Source organism: Channa argus, chromosome 9 (assembly GCF_033026475.1).
Source record: "Channa argus isolate prfri chromosome 9, Channa argus male v1.0, whole genome shotgun sequence".
Taxonomy (NCBI): Eukaryota; Metazoa; Chordata; class Actinopteri; order Anabantiformes; family Channidae; genus Channa; species Channa argus.
Window position 1 is genome coordinate 1,385,698 of NC_090205.1, and position 24,206 is coordinate 1,409,903.

At 37.9% G+C, this 24,206-nt stretch overlaps 3 protein-coding genes across 9 annotated transcripts; all 3 read left to right on the forward strand.

The window, feature by feature from the left end:
* The first annotated feature begins 3,136 nt into the window (after window positions 1-3,136).
* Window positions 3,137-8,568, forward strand: LOC137133585 (N-lysine methyltransferase KMT5A-A-like). 3 transcript variants are annotated; one of them, XM_067517355.1, is made up of 7 exons: window positions 3,137-3,607; window positions 5,565-5,680; window positions 6,101-6,257; window positions 6,522-6,714; window positions 6,878-6,973; window positions 7,515-7,616; window positions 8,235-8,568. In XM_067517355.1, the coding sequence occupies exons 2-7, from the start codon at window positions 5,572-5,574 to the stop codon at window positions 8,406-8,408; spliced, it is 831 nt and encodes a 276-aa protein (XP_067373456.1). In that variant the 5' UTR covers window positions 3,137-3,607; window positions 5,565-5,571; the 3' UTR covers window positions 8,409-8,568. The 3 variants fall into 3 exon arrangements, with proteins under 3 accessions (XP_067373456.1, XP_067373455.1, XP_067373457.1); XM_067517354.1 differs by lacking the exon at window positions 3,137-3,607 and having other exon boundaries at window positions 3,617-5,680; XM_067517356.1 differs by lacking the exons at window positions 3,137-3,607; window positions 7,515-7,616 and having other exon boundaries at window positions 3,617-5,680.
* Window positions 8,569-9,408: 840 nt separating this feature from the next.
* LOC137132814 (uncharacterized) lies at window positions 9,409-13,622 on the forward strand. Its single transcript, XM_067515804.1, has 8 exons — window positions 9,409-9,525; window positions 10,145-10,246; window positions 10,865-10,966; window positions 11,604-11,726; window positions 11,848-11,964; window positions 12,078-12,200; window positions 12,586-13,542; window positions 13,605-13,622. The coding sequence occupies exons 6-8, from the start codon at window positions 12,078-12,080 to the stop codon at window positions 13,620-13,622; spliced, it is 1,098 nt and encodes a 365-aa protein (XP_067371905.1). The 5' UTR covers window positions 9,409-9,525; window positions 10,145-10,246; window positions 10,865-10,966; window positions 11,604-11,726; window positions 11,848-11,964.
* Window positions 13,556-18,269, forward strand: LOC137133540 (uncharacterized). Of its 5 annotated transcripts, XR_010915249.1 has the most exons (6): window positions 13,556-14,593; window positions 14,820-14,861; window positions 15,998-16,060; window positions 16,208-16,239; window positions 16,584-16,744; window positions 16,936-18,269. XR_010915249.1 is itself a non-coding variant. In XM_067517246.1 (5 exons), exons 1-5 carry the CDS (start codon window positions 13,693-13,695, stop codon window positions 17,151-17,153), a joined length of 1,332 nt encoding a protein of 443 aa, XP_067373347.1. In that variant the 5' UTR covers window positions 13,556-13,692; the 3' UTR covers window positions 17,154-18,268. The 5 variants fall into 5 exon arrangements, 3 of the variants coding, with proteins under 3 accessions (XP_067373347.1, XP_067373348.1, XP_067373349.1); XR_010915248.1 differs by having other exon boundaries at window positions 16,208-16,744; window positions 16,936-18,268; XM_067517246.1 differs by lacking the exon at window positions 16,584-16,744 and having other exon boundaries at window positions 16,208-16,315; window positions 16,936-18,268.
* Window positions 18,270-24,206: the final 5,937 nt, after the last annotated feature.

Genomic DNA, 24,206 nt, shown 5'->3' on the forward strand with positions numbered 1-24,206 from the left:
CATGCCTTGCATGAAATGAGTAAGTCTTCTGGTACAGGAGCATTGATTGTTGTCAAAGACGTTAATAAAGGGGGGACACAAAAAAACTGGTTACTATATTAACCAATAGTCCATTTGTGAAACACTGTGACAGCTGCTGAAAGGTTAGTTCAAAGCATTTGTGGTTGTTGCAAGTTTCCTAAATATACACTAATGCTTTTGACCATGTTGGGGGTACTTTGGTTATCAAGTAGCATCTTGGACAACCTTTTTACACAGTTGCTGCCTGAAGGAGAAAGATCATTGCTACATTTGAATGGCTAGGATTCGAACCCATTGCCTTCTGCATCTCAACCCAGTGGTTTACCACTCAGCCAGGCCCCCTTTTCCATTATAGTAGCCTGTAGCCTTACCCAAATCTGTGCCTCTATACAATCCTGTCTCGGAGGTCTAAAGACAATTCCTTGTACTTCATGTCTCGGTTTGTGCTGTGGGACCTTATATAGACCAGTGTATGCTTTTCCAAATCATGTCCAAGCAACTCCAATTCTTTGACTGGAGGTGGACTCCAATCAAGTTGTAGAAACATCTCAAGGACTATCAGTGGAAACAGGATCAACCAGAGCTCAATTTTGAGTGTCATGGCAAAGGCCACAAATACTTTTGTACATGTGATTTATTTTCATTTTAATTTGCAAAGTTTTCAAACAAACTTCTTTCATGTTGTTAATATGTTAATATTTAGAATTTTTAGGAAAATACTCAATTTGATCCACTTTGATATAAGGTTGCAACATAACAAAATGTTAAAAAAATTAAGCGCTGTGAAAACTTCCTGGATGAACTTTACTTCCAGCCAGATACTGTATTTACTTCGATGGACCTCCCGGTATTTTTGCCTGCCTGCCCCTTGTTTTCCTGTTGTTATTTAACCTGCTGCCTGAATTTTTTTATGTTCAATCCAATTACTCTGCCTCTGATTCATGGACTGATTCATGGCCTACTTTGTAAGCCACTTGGTTTCTGGACTTTGGATTTTGTAAATTGCACTCATTGATATAGTTGGATGGATATTGAATTATTGATGTTGTATTTTGTACACTTTGGAAATTGGCTACTGGACTTTGGATTAAAGAATTTATTGTGGACTCTACTCTACTACAACTACTGAAACCTTGTCAAACCTCACCTGTTTTCCCTCTCCATTCCACTCTCCTTCTCTGTCTGAAACCTGCAATCCTTCATATCAGTAGGAATACTTACTTACCTACCTTGTCTTGAAGTCCCATAAGATTAATTGGTCCAGAAGCAACCAAGACCTAAACATCTGTGCCCTCTACTCATTTTACTATCTGTCTTTACAATAAATCTGTTATTTATCTAATTTTCTTGTCTCCACATTTTCTTCAGGTATCCAGCTCTAAACCGTCACAGGCAAGCATATCATCTTTGATGGTTAGTGTTTGTCCAGCAAAAGACATGTTTGTCTTTTGCTGGCCTCGTTTAGGGCCCAATTTACTGTCAAATTATTATTGTATTTGTTGCATTTTGGGTAATAAAAAATACATATTTTTTACATTTTATCCCTGTGTTCTGTGACTACCTTCTTGGTCCCTGACACATGGTTATAATCCAACAGGGTTTAGACAGGCAAAAAACAGATTTGTAAAATCCTTGTATCCTTTTGAAACTACTTGCCCTCTGTGACCAAAAAAGTAGTATATTTGTAATAGTAATACTGAATTCTTGCAGTGTATTGATTAGCTTCACAAGTTAACACGCTTCACTAGCATCATGTGCTTGATGGTCATCATACATACAGTAAGTGTAGTAATGTAAAAGCAATGAGGTTACCCATGGCTTCCAAAGCTGCATTTGTTTGCCCTGTGAAGTAAGATGGCCAGTTTGCGTAAATAGGCTTTAGAAAAGACTGATTTGTATGAATCAGAACAGAATGTGCAAAACAATTCTTATGTGGGACACACAGACGTTGGGTACATGGGCAGAATATATATCCTTATTTTAAAAGAAGGATGTGAGGAATCACATGTTCAAAAAGAAAGAGTTAATATTAGTTTGATCAAAAATTGTGTTTTTTAGTTGTTCAAAGAGAAATGTATAATTGACTTAAGGATTTAGATAATTCTTGGTCGCATAAGTAATCCCATATGCGATGGACAATTCCTTGAAGCTTTATAATAATTTAAGTATTTACATCTTATATTTATGCAGAAACTGTATTTATGAAGCATGTGGAACAAATCTGGACTGGACTTGATATTGACATATCAGCAGCATCAAGTTCAATAGTAATTAAACTGTTTTTTCTGTAACTCAAGTGGATTGATGCTAAAAGAGGTGACTATATTACTGTATTGTATATTGCTTGTGTTTTTGTGCTAGTTCTGACACTATCCAAAGCTGCATGAACACCTTCCTGTTCTGTTCTCTGCTCTGAGGCAGTTTAACTGTACGGGGGCGGCTGTAGCTCAGTTGGTAAGGCAATTGACCATGGACCACAGGGTCAGTGGTTCAATCCTGGCTCCTGGCTACAAGTCGAAGTGTCCTTGGGCAAGACACTGAACCCCAAGTTGCTCCCGGTGGGTCAGGTGAGCACCTTGCATGGCAGCCACCACCATCGGTGTGTGAATGGTTGAATGGGAAGCAACATTGTAAAGCGCTTTGGATAAAAGCGCTATATAAGCGACTATTTATAAAGCGACTATTTAACTCAGTGGTTACACTGACACCTGGAGGCTACAGGAACAAACTTCATGTTATCGATTCTTTAGAATCGAAGAATAGAAGATTCTATGGGACTATTATTGGCCAACATTAAACCACCCAGTATGTTACCACCTGCTTTCACTTCATTTCATTTTATATTTTCAATAAAGTTCAAATGTAAGGGTCTGTTGGAGTGTTTGTGCACATTTGAGGAAGAGAGACAGAATGTAAAATGTAGCACATTCATCATAGCTTTCATTTTCAAAGTTTACTTCTTATTTAGTTCTGTGTAACAGAGGTCAAGGAAGAGTGATGCTTGTGAAAACAGACACAGAAGAAAAAACTGTTTGTAACCAGAAGCTGAATGAGAAACAGGACAGACTCAGACTGGAAATACACAGGTTATAAATCTGCAGCAGGGTGTGTGTGTGTGTGTGTGTGTGTGTGTGTGTGTGTGTGTGTGCACTTGCAATTCTTACTTGGTGAGGCCCAGTGGCAAGGAGCCCACCAACAGCGTGGGGCCCAAAGCCTTTGTGGGGCCCAAAATGCTGGGCCCCACAAAGATTTCATTCAAAAAGCAGCTCAGGAGCCTCCCCTAATGTTGCTCTTGCTTTTTTTTCATTTGGCCCACAAGGTCAGAAATTTTGGAAAAGTGTGTGTGAAGTGTGTGTAAAATTTATCCTCAGTACTGCCAACTAGTGCTAGGGGCTTGGTATTGCAAAAGATACACACTTTCGGAAGTGTGTAACATTTCAACCAATCAGAGTACAGCCCTGATGATAAGAAGACATTTGATTGGCTACTTCACCGTCACCGTCACCAATTTGGGATACACGCCCATTTCCTCAAACCACAGAATATTGTGCCATTTACCAGTATGAAAACTTCATGAAGGGAGCAGGTACGTTTCTTTTCTGATTTTTTTTTTACAGTTTTTAACTTTTTTATCCTCTGCATAGTTGCAAGCAGGGTACAAAGTGAAGTTGTAATATAAATTTATAGTTGCTAAAGTTAGCTACAGCATGTTGGCTGGTAATGTTAGCAACACCATACTACCTTCTAATGTTAGCTATGTTATAGCTTACAGCTTGTAAAGTGATCTATAGCTCGGTAGCTACTGCTGTAATGTTATAGATACATATCTAGCACATTTTCTCTGAAGGTTAAAATACAATTGATTTTATAAGATAAGATATTCATTTGGATCGTAGCTAGATGAGATTAGTTGCCTTTAAGGCACGTACGTCACACATGTTGTACATCTACATGTCACTAAAATCTTACTTTTAAACTTTCAAAATACATAAAATTACATGTATGACAAATATTGATCCATAAGGAAATAAAAGAATCAATCAATTTGCTTCAAATCATGGGAAGAGGCTTTTTTGTTAAAGGATCATGTTTAGTTAGAAATACATTGAAAAGAAATACATGCTGAAAAGACCCACACTGTTGCGGGCTTTGAATGCACCATGACTGCAGCTCGGTGAAGACCGCATGCTTCTTTTGGACTAAACAGGACAAAATCACTCCGGCAGTAATACAAGACAATAAAGAAATGTAAGTCAACTTATACCTCAAATACTATCAATGCTAACAAAGAGCTGGTAATGAGCGTTTTTAACTCGTTTGTAAAGTGCCATCTCATGCAAGATGCTAGCGTTAGCATTAGCGCTAGCATTAGCGCTAGCATTAGCGCTAGCGTTAGCTAAGTAAATGATAACACTGATAAAATTGTTCGGTGTTTCTTCAGGACAATATTCACTTGGACTTTAAGGGGTGGGAACTGTACTGCAAATGGGGGTAGGAGCAAATTTTCCCCTTTTTGAAGTACAAGTGCGTAATATTTATTATGGTAATGTGTAAAAATTAGTAGGATTCAGATTTTGGCCTTGCTCAAGGGGATCATTGAGAAGTAGAGGGGAAGGTGATGGTTTTTAGCTGACTTTTTTCACTTCTTTTTATTCATTATCCACAAATAACCTCATAAGTTTAGCCTGCTGTGTAAAAAAGAAAACTCATGACAAAAAAATATATTTTTACCTTGGTCAACAAATTAAATTTTACCTATTAGAAAATAAATATGACAGCTTTGATAAAGATGGATGTTATGTAATATTTAGAATGCCATTTATATAATGTGTGAATCTGGCATGTCACTTGTGCAAAGGGTAGGTAAATAATAAATATTAGATTCTGTTTGTTTATACTGTCTCCATGTCAGAAATAAGTTATAAATGGCCTAATCAATACATTTTAATAATGATTTATGTGTATAAATGCATACAGTTCTCTCTTCTTGGAGATGAATCCTCCTACCATTAAGCTCCAGGATTTTCATAATATCTTGTAGAAAGCACTAAAGTCCTCCATATATAAAGATGATCCTGTAATGATAACAGTAAAATTAACGCTGGAACATAACCTTTACTTAATTTACATTAAATCCAATTTTTTTGCTGTATTTCATTTATGAAAATAGTTTTATGTTAAATGCTGAAATCCCTGCTTTAATGAAGTAATATGTTTCGCTAGGTGTCCTGAATAAACCTTTTGTAGATCATCTTTGGAACATTGGATTGTTGGGTTCTCTTCTCTAAGCATCACAGTAGTTTTTTCCTATCTCAAGGAATATGGTTAGGAAAGGACAGGTTAGCAAAGAAGGAGAGGGAGTAATTTGTTTGACTATTGTTTGTTTGAATATACCTCGTGTTTTATATTTATGGTCTGCTATTTTGAATATTCCTGGGTTTCTGTTGAGCAATCTACATAGACCATATACCATGAAATATTCAAATACTCAGGTGATTAGTTAATAAGATAACTTGTGTTATGACTTAAAAACTGTTTCACAGAGCCATAATGAGTAAACGGAACTCAAGACTACAGCCTGCTGAGGATGCAAAGTCTTACATTCAATCTTCAAGGGACAAGCCTGGGTTTATAGAAAGATATATTGACACTAACAAAGGTAAGGGATAGCAGGTCTTTTACTTCTTTTCCTTTCGGCTGCTCCCTTTCAGGGGTTGCCACAGCGAATCATGTGCCTCCATCTAACTCTATCCTCTGCATCCTCTTCACTCACACCAACTAACTTCATGTCCTCCCTCAGGGATAGCAGGTCTTTTACTATTACTATTAATTTCATACATATATTAAAGCAAATATTTATGCTACATATTAGAAACAGATATATATTGGCATTTCCAGAGAAGCCATTGTGCTGATACTCAATAGGTCTAGCTGTTGGTTGTAAAGGAAGTAGGCTATACTCTTTCTTGTTATTGTTGCACCACATTTAAGTGACAAGAGGTGGGTCATGCTGTATGTTAAAGGTTAAGACAGCTCATTGTTTCTGTTAATCAAATGTATATCTAAAATAACCTTATAGGAAGAGGAGTGTTCGCTAGCCAGCCCGTCGACCCAGGTGCTTTTGTCTTGGAGTACAGGGGTCAACTTATATCAGTGGAAGAATGCCAGTCAAGACACTACACAGAGATAGAGAGTACATTTCTGTTTGAATTTGAGTGGCAAAATCATCACTGGTGGTAAGATTATAACAAAACATCTTTTGAAGAAATGTAGAAAGTCTTTAAGAGCTGAAAGTTTCGAATAGTTGATGAATTACAAAAAGAAGGAGAAATCTTATTCAAGCTATCACTTCTAAGTATTGATATTTTAAACTAGACTGAGCCAGTCTAGAAGTTTCTGTTATCACACATTATTTATGGTTCTTAAATATGTTTACACTGTGAAGCCTGATTTTTGTAAAATAACTAACATTTGAATGTTTTACCTTTTATACCTTTTAGTATTGATGCATCCAAGGAAGATGGCTCTCTTGGAAGATTAGTAAATGACAATGGCAAATCTCCAAACTGCATCATGAAAAAAATCATAGTAGATGGCAAGCCACATTTGTGCCTCTTTGCAGTTAGGAAAATAGAGATAGGAGAGGAAATTGATTACAACTATGGTGATTCAAAATGGCCATGGCGTAAAAAGGTGAGTTGGTTAAATAGGGCATACTAACTTGCGTGTGAAGTTGTACTGACTAATGTAACAACTTTTATATTTTTCCATTGTTTTGTAACTTTATGTGTGTATCCATGTTCTTTTAAGATTAAGTGATATCCCTAAAAGTAATTATTTTTCATCTGATTTCTAGGTGAAAAACAAGAAGGCCCCTGCTGTGGTAATTGGGACTTCCCCTATACACCATCCTTCCCATAAAGATTCAAAAACAGATGATGCCAGTTCAAAGGTAAAGTAGTAATACAATGATGCAAAAAATACCTGACAGCTGAGCTATCATAGACAAAATCTTCCTAGTCTTTCCCTCATGGGGCCCTCCTGCATCCAGTTAACCTAAGTGACTCATAGGCTCATTCCCTTGTGTTTCTAGTCTTCCACTTATGGGGCCCTCAAATAGTCAGTTAATCTTACACACTCAGAATTTTAAAGTTTCTCCCCTTATGGGGTCCTCCCGTATGGATCTAATTTATAGTTATTTTACATCATTGCCTTAATACCTGCCAGGGTCAAACCTCAAGTTATTATAGTCATAATGCTACACCTCTTTAGGGGCTTCATGTTTTCAGAAGGTATTTTGAATGTTATCCATTGCATCCACTTCTATGCTGTTGTCAGTCATGCAGAAAGGCCATAGCATGTGGTTATTTCTTTATGCTAAATGCTGTTTTAGAAATAGCTGACAGCTAAACAATATTAGACAACTTGTGAATCTGTAAATAACCAATGTCTGGCAGTTCTTGATGTGCTTTTGATTTTGGTCTGAATACCAGGTGGAAAACAAGCAGACTCCTGCTTTGGCAGTGGAGACCGATACATCCCCTATAGATCATCCTACGAGTGAGGATTCAAACAAAGATGATCCCAGCACACAGGTAATAAAGTAATGCACACACTAGTCACATAGCTTCTTTGTTCACCTGTACTTTGTGTAATTCTCATATGAAGATAGGGACTTGTTCACTGCTCTTCCAAAAAAGCTTTTTGATGGATAAGAGTAAACCTGACAAATCTTCCTAGTCTTTCCCTCATGGGGCCCTCCTGCATCCAGTTAACCTAAGTGACTCATATGCTCATTCGCTTGTGTTTCTAGTCTTCCACTTATGGGGCCCTCAAGTAATCTGTGAATCTCACACACTCAGAATTTAATAGTTTCTCCCCTTATGGGGTCCTCCCGTATGGATCTAACTTATAGTTATTTTACATCATTGCCTTAATACCTGCCAAGGTCAAACCTCAAGTTATTATAGTCATAATGCTACACCTCTTTAGGGGCTTCATGTTTTCAGAAGGTATTTTGAATGTTATCCATTGCATCCACTTCTATGCTGTTGTCAGTCATGCAGAAAGGCCATAGCATGTGGTTATTTCTTTATGCTAAATGCTGTTTTAGAAATAGCTGACAGCTAAACAATCTTAGACAACTTGTGAATCTGTAAATAACCAATGTCTGGCAGTTCTTGATGTGCTTTTGATTTTGGTCTGAATACCAGGTGGAAAACAAGCAGACTCCTACTTTGGCAGTTGAGACCGATACATCCCCTATAGATCATCCTACGTGTGAGGATTCAAACAAAGATGATCCCAGCACACAGGTAATAAAGCAATGCACACACTTAGTCACATACTTTCTTTGTTCACCTGTACTTTGTGTAATTCTCATATGAAGATAGGGACTTGTTCACTGCTCTTCCAAAAAAGCTTTTTGATGGATAAGAGTAAACCTGACAAATCTTCCTAGTCTTTCCCTCATGGGGCCCTCCTGCATCCAGTTAACCTAAGTGACTCATATGCTCATTCGCTTGTGTTTCTAGTCTTCCACTTATGGGGCCCTCAATTAATCTGTGAATCTCACACACTCAGAATTTAATAGTTTCTCCCCTTATGGGGTCCTCCCGTATGGATCTAACTTATAGTTATTTTACATCATTGCCTTAATACCTGCCAAGGTCAAACCTCAAGTTATTATAGTCATAATGCTACACCTCTTTAGGGGCTTCATGTTTTCAGAAGGTATTTTGAATGTTATCCATTGCATCCACTTCTATGCTGTTGTCAGTCATGCAGAAAGGCCATAGCATGTGGTTATTTCTTTATGCTAAATGCTATTTTAGAAATAGCTGACATCTGAGCTATCTTAGACAACTTGTGAATCTGTAAATAACCAATGTCTGGCAGTTCTTGATGTAAACCTGACAAATCTTCCTAGTCTTTCCCTCATGGGGCCCTCCTGCATCCAGTTAACCTAAGTGACTCATATGCTCATTCGCTTGTGTTTCTAGTCTTCCACTTATGGGGCCCTCAAGTAATCTGTGAATCTCACACACTCAGAATTTAATAGTTTCTCCCCTTATGGGGTCCTCCCGTATGGATCTAACTTATAGTTATTTTACATCATTGCCTTAATACCTGCCAAGGTCAAACCTCAAGTTATTATAGTCATAATGCTACACCTCTTTAGGGGCTTCATGTTTTCAGAAGGTATTTTGAATGTTATCCATTGCATCCACTTCTATGCTGTTGTCAGTCATGCAGAAAGGCCATAGCATGTGGTTATTTCTTTATGCTAAATGCTGTTTTAGAAATAGCTGACAGCTAAACAATCTTAGACAACTTGTGAATCTGTAAATAACCAATGTCTGGCAGTTCTTGATGTGCTTTTGATTTTGGTCTGAATACCAGGTGGAAAACAAGCAGACTCCTACTTTGGCAGTTGAGACCGATACATCCCCTATAGATCATCCTACGTGTGAGGATTCAAACAAAGATGATCCCAGCACACAGGTAATAAAGCAATGCACACACTTAGTCACATACTTTCTTTGTTCACCTGTACTTTGTGTAATTCTCATATGAAGATAGGGACTTGTTCACTGCTCTTCCAAAAAAGCTTTTTGATGGATAAGAGTAAACCTGACAAATCTTCCTAGTCTTTCCCTCATGGGGCCCTCCTGCATCCAGTTAACCTAAGTGACTCATATGCTCATTCGCTTGTGTTTCTAGTCTTCCACTTATGGGGCCCTCAATTAATCTGTGAATCTCACACACTCAGAATTTAATAGTTTCTCCCCTTATGGGGTCCTCCCGTATGGATCTAACTTATAGTTATTTTACATCATTGCCTTAATACCTGCCAAGGTCAAACCTCAAGTTATTATAGTCATAATGCTACACCTCTTTAGGGGCTTCATGTTTTCAGAAGGTATTTTGAATGTTATCCATTGCATCCACTTCTATGCTGTTGTCAGTCATGCAGAAAGGCCATAGCATGTGGTTATTTCTTTATGCTAAATGCTGTTTTAGAAATAGCTGACAGCTAAACAATCTTAGACAACTTTTGAATCTGTAAATAACCAATGTCTGGCAGTTCTTGATGTGCTTTTGATTTTGGTCTGAATACCAGGTGGAAAACAAGCAGACTCCTGCTTTGGCAGTTGAGACCGATACATCCCCTATAGATCATCCTACGAGTGAGGATTCAAACAAAGATGATCCCAGAACACAGGTAATAAAGTAATGCACACACTAGTCACATACCTTCTTTGTTCACCTGTACTTTGTGTAATTCTCATATGAAGATATGGACTTGTTCACTGCTCTTCCAAAACAACTTTTTGATGGAAAAGAGTAAACCTGACAAATCTTCCTAGTCTTTCTCTCATGGGGCCCTCCTGCATCCAGTTAACCTAAGTGACTCATGTGCTCATTCGCTTGTGTTTCTAGTCTTCCACTTATGGGGCCCTCAAGTAATCTGTGAATCTCACACACTCAGAATTTAATAGTTTCTCCCCTTATGGGGTCCTCCCGTATGGATCTAACTTATAGTTATTTTACATCATTGCCTTAATACCTGCCAGGGTCAAACCTCAAGTTATTATAGTTATAATGCTACACCTCTTTAGGGGCTTCATGTCTTCAGAAGGTATTTTGAATGTTATCCATTGCATCCACTTCTATGCTGTTGTCAGTCATGCAGAAAGGCCATAGCATGTGGTTATTTCTTTATGCTAAATGCTATTTTAGAAATAGCTGACAGCTGAGCTATCTTAGACAACTTGTGAATCTGTAAATAACCAATGTCTGGCAGTTCTTGATGTGCTTTTGATTTTGGTCTGAATACCAGGTGGAAAACAAGCAGACTCCTACTTTGGCAGTTGAGACTGATACATCTCCTATAGATCATCCTACGTGTGAGGATTCAAACAAAAATGATCCCAGCACACAGGTAATAAAGTAATGCACACACTATTCACATACCTTCTTTGTTCACCTGTACTTTGTGTAATTCTCATATGAAGATAGGGACTTGTTCACTGCTCTTTCAAAACAGCTTTTGAGTCAGGATTACTGTTTGGGTACCATGAGTGCATGTGGTTGAGGTAAAAGAGTAAATACAATTTTTTTCTAGTTCTTATGCACCCTGTTAATCTGAGAGATGCATTTGGTCATATGCATGAGTTTCTAGTCTTTCCCTCCCGGGATCCTCAAGTTCACTTAATCCAGGTGCAGTCACTAGTCACACTAGCCATTAGTTACAAATCACTTTTGTTGACCTGTACTTTGTGTAATTCTCTTATGAAGAGATGAATTCCAACTCTTTGTAATTTTATTCAATTGGCTCAATAGCAGTTGGTATCAAAATTAAAGTATATATAATGCAACACGTATTTATTTGATGCATTTTTAAAATTATATTTTTAATGTAATTCATGTCAGCCTCTATGTTGTTTTGCGAGACTTGTTGATGCCTGTAGCTGTGTCCTAAATATAACTAACGTGCTAATTTAGATGATTGTTTTTTGTCTATTCTACTTTTTTAAAATATTTTTTTCCTTTCTAATTATTTGTTTTATTACATTTAGGTTTTCACTGTTAATAGTTTTTCCCTAGTGGACTATTCTGAAACTGATGATACAGACGAAGGCTATATAAACGATGGCTCTCATACAGTCATCCAAATTAACAAAATTACAGAAAACATTCTGGTATGTCTTAAATTCCAGTAAAATGTTCATATAAGTGTTAAAATCCTTGTCCTGTGATTGATTTTTATAAAATATTAACAAAAATTGATTGCCATACCTTAACATTACACCCATTTTGCAGGATAGTGTACCAGATCATTCTGATTTTCTCCAAGATTCAAAGAGTGAGACTGTAGTGGATGAAACTGATAATGAGGATAATGCTGTTCCTAAGCTTAGAAGAACAAAAAGCATTCTGGTATGTCTCTGACACAATATCGTGTCAGTTCTGTTAATACCAACTAAGTGGATAAGGCAATTTCCAAGCATTTCCCCTGTAATGATTTTTATTTAACATAACTGTTTTTGCAGATGAATAGAATACCACATTTTTCTGATGCACTCTATGATTCAAGTGATGACAGCACAGAGTGTCCTTCATCATCACAATCTAAAAAGGCTTTCCAAAGGCCAAGAAGAAGGTGTTGCCATCCTGTAAGTCTATTTTATTTTTTATCTTACCCTTTAATGCTATTAGTTAGTGGGCAGTGCAATTCAAACTCAGAATTATAATATTGTGCCTTTGTGAATATGTTTGCATAATTTAAACACTTTTGCACTTTTACCGGAGAAGTCATTTTTTAAACTACGCCTGCGCAGTTTTATGCTGTAGATTCAAATAGTTTGCAATTTTTTTTGTCCCAATAGTTTAACATATCTCAAATTTGTGAATTTACTTTGAATGAAAGTAATTTCACTTAATGCCCCTATAGAGAGTATACTATTCTAACAGGCAGTTGACAAAAGTGTAGCCAAGTTGTCACAATAACACAATAATTTGTAGGGAAAGATATTAACAACATTTTTTTTTCTTTAAAAGATTGAAGATAGTCTTATACAATCAGATGAAGCAAGTGGAGCAAGCGAAGAGGAGTATATTCCAAATCCCAGGGAAGAAAGCACAGACAGTGATGGTAGCTTGGAATTATCCCTTGAAAAAAAGAGAGAGAACAACATTGGATCTACTAGTCAGAGAAGAAGCAAGTCTTCTAGTCAGACCCAGTCTGAGTCTAGTCAGAGCAGAAACATAGTTGTTGCAAGTTGTGATTCCACACAAAGATTTCCTGAAGGCACAGCTGATGCAAATGAGGATGAAACTGCACTCCTTGAAGAGCCATCTGTTTTTGTTAATCCAGTTTTGAAAAAGGAGGATGGGTCAAGGAGATATAATAAAAAACATCAGTGCTTGTACTGTGGACAAGTAGTTCAGAAAATGTCAAGACATTTGATGCGTAAACACAAAAATATGATTGATGTTGCCAAAGCTTTTAGTTTGCCAAAGAACTCAAAAGAAAGGCGACTGCAATTAGATTATATCCGAAATAAGGGGAACTTTGAGCACAACACTGAAGTTTTGGAGAGCCACAAAGGCAAACTCATCCCATGGAAACAACCAAAGAAAAGAAAAGAAGGACAGGAATATACACATTGTGTGTACTGCTATGGATTGTTCACAAAAACAGTGATGTGGCGACATTTCAAGGTCTGCAGGTTCAAGCCTCAGGGGAAGCCATCTAAACCAGGAAAAACAAGAGTCCAGGCATTGTGTGCTTTTGCTGAACCTGTTCCACCTGGATTAAGTGAAGCATACTGGAAGTTCTTAAGTGATATGAATCAAGACAAGATTGCAGTAGCAGTTAAAGAAGACAACTGCATTCTACAGTATGGTTACAGGCTGTTTATGAAGAATGAGAAGGTAATCAGCCAACATCAGTACATTCGACAAAAGCTGAGAGAGCTTGGTAGACTGCTATTGGAAGCAAAAAAGATTGCACTTGTGAAGACTATCAAAGATCTTATAAAACCTGAAAAGTACAATCATGTTGTCACTGCTGCAAGATGCCTGGCTGGATTTAGTGATGAAACTGGCAGATATCAACGTCCATCTCTTGCTCGCAAAGTGGGACACAGCTTGCATTCTTTGGCCATGTTTCTCAAGTCTGAAGGATTAAAGAACAAAGATAAACAAACTATCAAGGATGCTGAGGATTTTGCACAGCTATACCAAGAGAGTTGGAAATTTGACATTGCAAGCCAAGCACTAACCCAGCTTGACCAGACCAAGTGGAATTCTCCTCAACTTCTACCATTCACACAGGATGTCCAGAATCTTCATTGCTACTTGTCTGGAAAACAGCGGAAACAATTGAATGCCCTGAAAGAAGAGCCTTCACCCTCAAACTGGAAAGACCTTGCTAGAGTGACACTGGCACAAGTTATTCTCTTTAACCGCCGGAGAGCAGGAGAGGTATCCAGAATGCCTTTGTCAGTGTACTTATCAAGAGACACATCAGAAACACATGAAGATGTTAACTTGGCCCTTACAGCACTCGAGCAGAAGCTTTGCAAACATTTTATTCGGATAACCATAGTAGGAAAGAGAGGAAGGAAAGTTCCTGTTCTCCTCACTCCAGACATGAGAGAATCACTTGATACTCTGACTGAAAAGCGAGAAGAATGTGGAGTGTTTAATGAAAATGGATACTTGTTTGCATTACCACAATCTGTCCATTACCTCAGGGGTTCAGACTGCATTAGACAATTTGTGAATGAATGTGATGACATAAAAACTCCCAAAGCACTAACCTCAACAAAACTCAGGAAACACATTGCTACCCTATCCACCGTTCTCAATCTCAAGACTACAGAACTTGACCAGTTGGCAGATTTTCTTGGGCATAACATTGAAGTACACAGAAAGCACTACCGTCTTCCAGAGGGCACCCTACAGCTAGCAAAAATAAGTAAAGTTCTCCTGGCAATGGAACAGGGACGGCTAGGAGAGTACAAAGGGAAGAGTCTGGATGAAATTCACCTTGATGTGAATGGTATTAAGACTTATTATATGTCAATGTAAAAAAAAGAAACATTTAAAAAGGACAATTTCTGTCTAATCCTACTTTTAAATGTTTCACTATAACTAATTGACTTATGAAAAGGGCGAGTTTTGTAGATTAACTTTATCTACAGTCAGCAATTTATGCAGTACTTTGTTACACTCTTGATCACATCAGTTTTCAGCTTTCCAATTCATTTTATCAATTAACATTTTAGAAACTGTTGACATGGAGGAGTGTTCACAAGAGGACATAGAAGGTATGTATGTTGTTTTATCTTAAGTGGTTGGAATGAATGATCTCTCAATGGATATGAATACTTTTGACTAGTGCATGTGGATTTTGTTTGGACGATTAAATGCTGGCAGGTTTCTGTAGCTATTGACCACATTTAGGAATAATTTTGCTATTTTTTTAAAGCCAGCATCTATTTTCTATAATGTAAAATAGTACATATGAGAATTCTTTTGTTTGGGGTGTCCTTATCAAGTTTTTAATCATGGGAAACTGTCAGTGGGAATTAATATTAAGGCACCGCTGTTTTCCACTCAATAGAAAAAAGCTGTAAACTCCCTGTAGGGGTGCAGTTCTAGTGAAGTCAAAAAGCTTTTCACACATATTCCAAAGTTCAAAAGAATTCTTACAACTTACAACTATAAAGTAGTGTGGATCCAAGCCTGTTTTAATTATTTATTTTTGCCCATATATCAAGTTGCATTTTCTGTGTAGTCCAACTGAGCTTCTCTAGGTGTGGGATATGGAAATCCAACCTGTTGAGAAAATTAAGCTAAAAAATATAAACTTATAGTATCATTAGTAATTAACAAAATAAAGTAATTTCTATGTTAATCTCAGCAGCAGTGCTTCTATATTTGTTATGCTGTAACTGTCGTCATAGTTTTGTTATATATAGATTACATTAAATCACATTTGTTTAGCTTTTATCAAATGAAGAGTGAGCGGTTAGTTGGTATGTAGTACTGTTTGTGTGCTCAATATTTTGGTGTTTAAGCTGTGGACCTGCTGCTTGAAGGATTTGACCACAAAATTATTCTCCCACCCCAATTAGCAAACAACTGCACCAAAATTAAAGAGGAACAATGAGTAATTTCACATTATCTTTCAAACTTATACAATATAGGAGTGGTCTGGGCATGTGCAAATCTCACCCCTTCATGCAGAACCAGACTTTTTAACCCTTGTAGGTTGCTAACATGTAAATTTGATTTAGCACAGCACACAAAACCATGGCAAAATGGAGAAATAGAAATTGTCAATCCCACATGATCAGTTATGCATGATAGCTCCAGTCAGCTTTACTAATAGCTACTTCATATGTTAGTTCTAAATAACTGTCTTAAGTACTTGTAGTAATTTTTTTTTTACTGTACCCAGATTACGGTATTCCAGAAGAACAGGGGACCAAACATGTGGACAGTGTGGCATCCCATCAAGAAGGTACCATCATGGAGTTAGCTCATCATTAAGAGACACACTTGCCATATTAAATTATATTAATTTATACTAGCTATTCTTTTGAGCAATGTAAATCTATTGATTGATCTATTAATCTTGCATATCTAACTCTTTATTTTCTGTACACAGATACCAGTATGGCACTGGTTTCAGAGAATGAGGTCAGTGTGACATCCCTACAAGAATGTACCTCCTCATCAAGTGGCCAAATCCAGAGGAAGTTGGCTAAAAAGAGAGGTCAGCTTAGAATAGTGGTTCCTTCTTGGACCAGCAGGCCCTTTCGATTTCCAAGTTTCTTACCAGCACTTCCAGTTAGTACACAAGCAGATATTACTAGACTAGGACATCACCATCACAAAACGTTTAAAGTGCACTGCTCAAAAAATGCAGGTCATTGAAGGGCATCCGTGGGCATCACCCACTTCAGTGACGTAGTATTTTGGTCTTGTTTATAACCAATGTGGAGTTGGGCATTAAGTGAAGTATATGAACTTTAAATCTCTAGGTAACAATTGCATTAACTATGGAAGGCTTTGAAGGGTGCACAATCAGTTTACTCGTGGAGTGAAGAATGGATATGTGCGAGATGGGGGATGGAGAGGAAGATGATACACATCATACATGGTTTCTGTGTGTAGGGGGTATAATGTCCCCATTTGGAGGTCTGTAAGTATACAGTAGTTTGGGTTTAACATAGTCTTTCCCAAAACTGAATGACTGTGGAGGAGTCCTTTATGGCCTTTGAACCAATTCAGTACTGCAGTGAATATGTGATTAATCTAGTTGTGTTTCCTTTCAGGTTAAGATTTGAAGTTTTTAAATCTAAAATATAATATGATCTTCTTATGCACATTTAGGTAATCAAACTGCAGTGAAAAGAAGCTGGACACCAGAGGAATGTGCTGCAGTAGAAAAGCATTTACGAAAATGTATAGTGATGAAACAAGTTCCAGGTAAGGTGGACTGTGAACGTTGCATTGCTGCAGAACCTCAAGCTCTGGGAAACCGAGACTGGAAAGCAGTTAAATACTTCATAAAAAATCGAATTACTACCATGAGAAGAAAGGTACAGTAGAAGAGCTTTAATGAATGGGTAGAAACACAAGGCTGGTCCTTTGTTCTATACTTTCTGTTGATGCCTGTTTGAAGGTAATCATGTTTTTCTCAGTTCCTTCACCATGCCCTCTTTGGTGTCTGTTCAGCTATGACATTTTATCACAAAATTCTTCCCACTACCCTACAGATCTCAAATATTTTTCATTTATGAAGCAAGAACACACTACACACACATACAGAATTTTAGTTCAAGAGTATGGCTATGTTATTGGTTTACAGCTGGTGTCCTCTGTTCTGCAGTCTCTTTTGTTTTTTCTCATTATGCAAAAGCAGAAGTTTACATTCCCTTATTTTGAAATGGTAAAAATGGTAATAAAGTGATTAACATTTGATTTGTATAAGCCAATTTTTGCTCTTTCAAAATAAGTTGGATGCAAGTTTTTGCATCCAGCTATGTTAATATGTGCTCCATAAGCTCAAATCCTTGAGTTTTTTTTTTTTTTCTGAAATGTTTTGTGTAAAACAGCAAACTGCAGAAATAAAAGGGAAAATCCCTATACCGCGTGGTTTGGTAATTGAGAAGAGATTCAAGTTTGAGTATTCTAATATCGTCGTCTTCATAATGCTCTTATCTTTCATTAACTTGAAATGGCAAAATGTGAAATGTTTGGTGTAAAGGAATAACAGATGTGGAATAGAGAGAATGTAAAGTAGAATATAAATCCCTGATACTGCCCTGCATTTTCTTTAAAAACAAGGTAAAGGAAAAATAACAGAACTAATTTCTCCAGATGAAGATTTTGTTCCCTGCTAAGATACGTAAACTGGAAATATGCATGTGTGTGTGAAGGTGGATCTCATAAATACTGACCGTTAGAAAGAGACCCCACAAGCAACAAAAAAACGGGCATGAAAAATTAAGTTTTATATTCTGTGATTTAAAAGTGATATTTTTAATTCTAATTTTTTTTTAGATTTGTGTGATTTTTTATAGCGGTGTAGAACCACTGGATAGGGTGGACCCTACCAGTGGGTAAAACACTAGCGGGCCCCGCAAGGGAGGTAAACAAGTATGTGTGTGTGTGTGTGTGTGTGTGTGTGTGTGTGTGTGTGTGTGTGTGTGTGTGTGTGTGTGTGTGTGTGTGTGTGTGTGTGACTGGTTACTAATAATAAGCACCATCACCGGAAATAATGAAGCATCACTTCAATCGGGAGAAAAGCCAACAGATTATCTGACAGTAAAAACTTTAAAAACTGCACATTTTCACTGTTTGGATATGTGAATTCACTCACTGAAGAACATGAACAAATGAATTTCTTTGTTCATAGAGCAGATCACATTTCAGTCACTGCACAGTCTTTGTTTACAGCATGTTGGTCTCACGGGAGCCAGGCTGCAGTATCTGAAGAGAGAAAATGAGTCTGATAGCTTTTCTAAACCAGGGGTAGAACAAGGCGTAGATCACAGGGTTCAGACAGGGGTTAACACCCAACAGAAATACGCCAGAAGATGCAGGTAAAGTAGTGGAAACTTGTAAGAGGTAGAAACAGTAAGATGGACTGTAACACATTAAGAACACAAGGACAACAACACCCAGAGTCCTGGCTGCTTTCAGCTCAGATTTCTTAGTCATTACAGTCCCTGAATGCTGGAGTGTGACAACATGAGAGCGCATGGCACGAGCCTGAGACACAGCCGTCACAAACACTCTCAGATACAGAATTATCATCACAGTGACTGGAACAATAAATGACAAAACTGTGTCAACATATCCTTCAGTGTAGTCAGAGACAATAATACACTGTCCATAGCAGGGATTAAACCTACCTGGTTGAGCCAAATTATACCGACAATAATGACCGTTGTAGATAACGGAACATATCCAACACATCCAAACAGACATTTTAACTCTTGTCACAGTGACTCTGGTAGAATAATGCGGAGGGTCACAAATAGCCACATAACGGTCGACTGATATAAGCAACATTTCTCCTACTGAGGCAGAGAAACAAGTCGCGTTAACATAACCATATAAAGACCATATGATGTTGACAAGTAACCAACAGCCATTTAGTCTGTGAACTTCTAACATTGTCACAAGGCCTAAGAGAAAGTCTGACACAGCCAGAGAGAGGATGAGGAGGTTGGTGGGTGTGTGCAGCTGCCTGCAGGGAGACAAAGACATGTAATGTAATATCAGACATTAATGTAAAGTGATATGTCTTACATGTGGCACATCTGGACATTTAACATTCAAAAACATTGTCAGCAAAGGAGAAAATACATCTGGTGTCAAGATGTGAAGTTATTTACACACTAACTCTAAGTAAAATTTTCTTGTAAATCAGACTGTTCACACTTATAAAAAGAATCAATTGTAAGTTTTGCTGAGTTTATCTCTGCCTGAAGTGGGAGACTGAGATGATGACGAGCAGGTTGAGAGTCACAGTGAAAAAACAGATGAATAACAGCAAATACATGAGGACAACATCAGCCTGTTGGAGCTTTGGTTTCCTGCAGGAGGAATTGAGTAGCTGTGGAAAGCAGAGCTCTGCTCTGGCTTGGTCATCCATCCTCAGCGAGAGGAGGAGGAGAAGCTGGCAACCTCTGACTACCCCCCCCCCCCACCCCCCTTTGGTGTGTTGCATCACATCCTTTCCTCATCACTTTATCTCTTTCTCCCTCTATTTTTCCTTGTAGGTTTGTTCCCCTTTTCACCCTTTTAGATCCATCTTACAAGATTTTGGATTTTTGTTATCATAGACATGTACAGCAGGTGCAATAGGGGTATTTATATCAGTGTTTTATACTTATCTTCTAGGCCTTTGAAGTTTACCTAAAAATATGTCAAGGGAACAATGTTTGTTTGGTTTAGGCAGTTTTCAGTATTGGAGCAAACAGACAGACATAAACTACAAGGTAGTTGTGGAAATATGAGTGTGTAGCTGTGGAGGTACTGTGGAATTACTTGTTATCATGTCAACATTATCAGGTCAATTGTGGAATGTGAAATTCAAGAAATGTTCATTGTTTTATCATATAAAGATCTCTGGAGTGAATAATTGTTAGATTACCGGACATGAGCTAGCCTGCATCTACATTAGTAAGAAACCATCTCTGTATGGACTAAACATGTGGATTAACATTCAGTGTAAATAATTATTAATTTCTTAATCCTTTTGGTTTATCCTGTGAGTTCAGGGTCGCCACATCAGATAATTTGTCCGCATGTTCATTTGGCACAGTTTTTACGTCAGATGCCTTTCCTGACACAACCCTCCACAATTTCTACCGGGCATGGGAACAGTGTCAATAATGAAAGGGGTAATTTGTCCAAATATAGTGGAAAAAAAACAACTGTTAAGGTCATGGAGAAAGCTTTGCAAACCCTGGTTAATGCAAGAAAGGCCAAATTAGGCCAAAAGATAATTCTTTTAATGGATAATGTTTGCGGTATGGAGATGGCGGATACCACATTGATGACAGAGTTTAACCAATTGTTTGGTGAGTTTTGTTTTCTAAATATCTCGGTTAGAGAGGTACTCCACAAGTTGAATTTAGAAGACATGACATGACATGAATAGTAAATAAATAAACTCATTCAGAAAATTTTGTGACAGTGTTGCTCGTTGGATTAAAAAGGCACATCAGTGCATAGAGGAAGCAAAGAAGGCCAGTGTGGATGTAAGTCCTGAAGACTGTGTTTCTGGGGCATCCTCCAGGAGATCCTGGAAATCCAAAACAAGTTCTGAGTGCTCTGTAGCATCTTCAGCTTTTTAGTACGCCTTAAGGCTGAACTAGAAAGGGCAGCTTTATTAGCCAAGGCTGAGGTTCTAAAGCAAAACACACACTTTAGAGAAACAAGAAGCTAAGCTTAAGGCAGAAATTAAGAAAATTAGAGTGAATGCTGCTCTGGCTGTTAGTAATCCTCAACGTCTTGAAGGCTCTGTGGTATTAGGTGGACTTAAAGAGCTGCAAAGACAATTAAAAATCAAATCAGATACAGATAATAAATGCAAGGGATAACATACCTGTTACTGCTATTAGCAATGCTGTTGTAGTGTGAAGAAGCAAGCAATGAGCCTAATATGAGGTGTTTTAATGCTAAGTCCAGTGGAAATGCACAGGCAGAAACATATCACAGTGGTTCCCAAGCAAGTGCTTTTAGCCAGCTTCCAGGTCCAGAAAGAGATAGTCCATGGCCTGATGGCCTGGAGATGAGACTCCAACACAGATGATTTGATTAAGATTTGACCAGGACTTTCAACAACCAACTTTTACATTTTTGATTTTTACACTCTTCAACCACCCTTTTTCTTACACTAAGGAGGTTGTGAGTAGAATGATAGCCAAGATAGACAGGGCAATAAAAGACATTTCTGACTGATTCTTATGTTTTTGATTTTTGACTTTGACTTAGATTTTTACTGTTTGCTGTTAGCTTTTGCATCTGCTAAATAAAGTGCAAGATCTGCAGTTAAAGTAAGACCTTCCTTGCTTTAATTGTAATTTTATAAGCTTTTCCTAAAGTGTCTGTAGCTTCTCCTCAATAATGTGAAAGAAATAGATTGTGTGTGACTAAGCCAGGTTCCCTAGATGAAGGCTCTAGTTAGTTTAGTTTAGACCCTGAAATCAATATCTCCTAAACAGTAAAAGTACACTTGCAGCTTAATATTTTCCAGCAACAATTACTATAAGAAAGAAGCTACAATCAACTACTGTGTCTTTATTAGTATCTGTAGTTTCAGGCTTATGCAGGTGCTAGTGAACAGGCAGCAGGGGGGAACATTGGGATAAACATAGTAAATAGCTAGATGAATTCAGAGAAAGCTGGTCCTACGCAGCCCAGGACACACGTATAACAGTTACTACTGGACCAAGGCCTGACAGAGGTCTGGATATCTGGCTTGGAAATGGATTTGAAGTTGGTAAGGGAAAGGTTGTGGCCCTGGGCTGAGAATGAACATTGATCTTAAAGTGGTGCACCAGAGAGCACACACTATGCATGGAGAGCACTAGGAATGCAATGCTGAAGTTGACTAATATGTCCAAGCATGTACAGTGCTGCTAGAGCTGCCAGAAGATTTGGGAGACTCACCAGCGGAAAGAGTCATCCCTGATGAGTGCCTTGAAGAAGTGAAACTCTCTGTCCAAAAGGAGATGGGTCGCACTTGTATGCTTCTGACATGTAAAGAGCTGGAGAAGCTGCAACTTTGCCAGACAAGCATGCTAAGAAACTGCAGCATGTGCGGGCAGTACATGATGGGCAGAAAGGTATGCAGAATTCAAGAGCAACCATCAACAGTACAAGAAGAGAACACAATACTAAACAGAGGTTGTCTACTCTACCTCCTCAAAATATTCCCAACTTTAGTGGAGATCCTCTAGAACATATCTGTCAAACTCAAAGCCCACAAGAGCTGAAAAGGTCTGATTATCTTATAATAAATAAGTCAAAAGGTGCTTTGACCACAATCTGCATTTCCCATAAGCATTGACAATCATTTTACCCGTGAAGTGACAGCATCCCACCACTAGATTGCAGTGCCATAAATGGCACTGATTGACGGCAATGATTGCCATCAGTGCCATTTTCTGAATGAAGAACTACAACTAATGTTCGCAAAATGTCCAGGAAGAGGAAAATTGATGAGAATGGAAGGCTGTTTCAAGAGAGATGGGAAGGCGAATATATGTTTGTGCTTCAAGGAGAAAAACTGGTATGTCTTTAGTGTTATGAGGCCGTGGCAGTTATGAAAGAGTACAATCTACGTCGGGATTTCGACACCAAACACGGAGCTAAGTATGCCAAAGTGAGCCTTTAAGACAAACAAAACTGGTGCAAGAATTAAAAGGCAAATTGTTATCGCAGCAGGATGTGTTCAAGAGAGCCACAACCAAAAACAATGTGGCAGTGAAAACTAGCTTATGGTGGCTGAAGAACTTGCTTTTTCAGAGGGTGCATTTTTGAAGCAGTGCATGCTGAAGGTTTGTGAGCAGGTGTGTCCAAACCAGATACAGACTTTTAAAAATGTAAACAAGCAAACATTTGTTTTTACATTTATGCAAATATATATGTAATATTTATAAGTTGAATAATAAAAATCCAGAGTAATTTAAAATTAAGGAGTAGTTTTATTTTATTTTATTGCATTTATTTTACATTGCATTTAGTTACATTTAGCTACATTTATATTGCCTCAAAGTACATCTGGCCCTTTGAGGGCAACCATTATGCTGATGTGGTCCTCGGTGAAAAAGAGTTTGACACCCCTGCTCTAGAATATAGACCTTAAGGCCTTAAGTTGGCAAAACGATCAATGCTCAGGATAGTAAAGTGTTCAACTCATTTGCTCTTTCCCTGGCCAGTTGTGGAAATGTAATGACAGATTTGGAATATATGGAAGCCAACATGCCAGCTATTGTTTCTAAGCTTCCATACCAGTTAATGAAGTGGAAGAATCTGGCTTATGACATTCATGAGAAAAATTAGTGCAAAGCATTTAATGATCTAGTGGAGTTTTTTTAACAAACAAGCCAAGGTTGTATTGCACCCTTTGTAAGTACAAACCCAAAAAACACATAAAGTTTCCTTAAAGTATCAAGCCTGTGAGAGCAGGTGGTAGTAAAAAGAGCTTCATCACCACTGTAAAGGAAGTAAATATCCTAAGTCTTGTCTTTTTTGGCAAGATGAATATACTTTACTTTACTTTACTACACACTGTAAAAACTTTTTTTTATAAGGATAAGATAGACTTGCTGCACAGCAAAGGCACATGCTTCAGTTGTTTGAAACCAGGACATATGAAATAATTCTGTCAAGAGAAATTAAACTCTCATGTTTGCTCAAGGACACACTCCACATTGCTGCAGATAAAACAAAGAAAACACAACTAAGGAAAGGCAGCTGGTTGATAGCGATGAACAGTCAGTGATCAGTAGATTTCTAAACACCAGACGTAATAACCTTTTGGATACTGGTTCCAGGACCACAGACAGCTTTCTTGTCATAGTTCCTGTCCAAGTGAAGGCAAAACAAGGCAACAAAGTAATGACTTCATAGGCATTCTT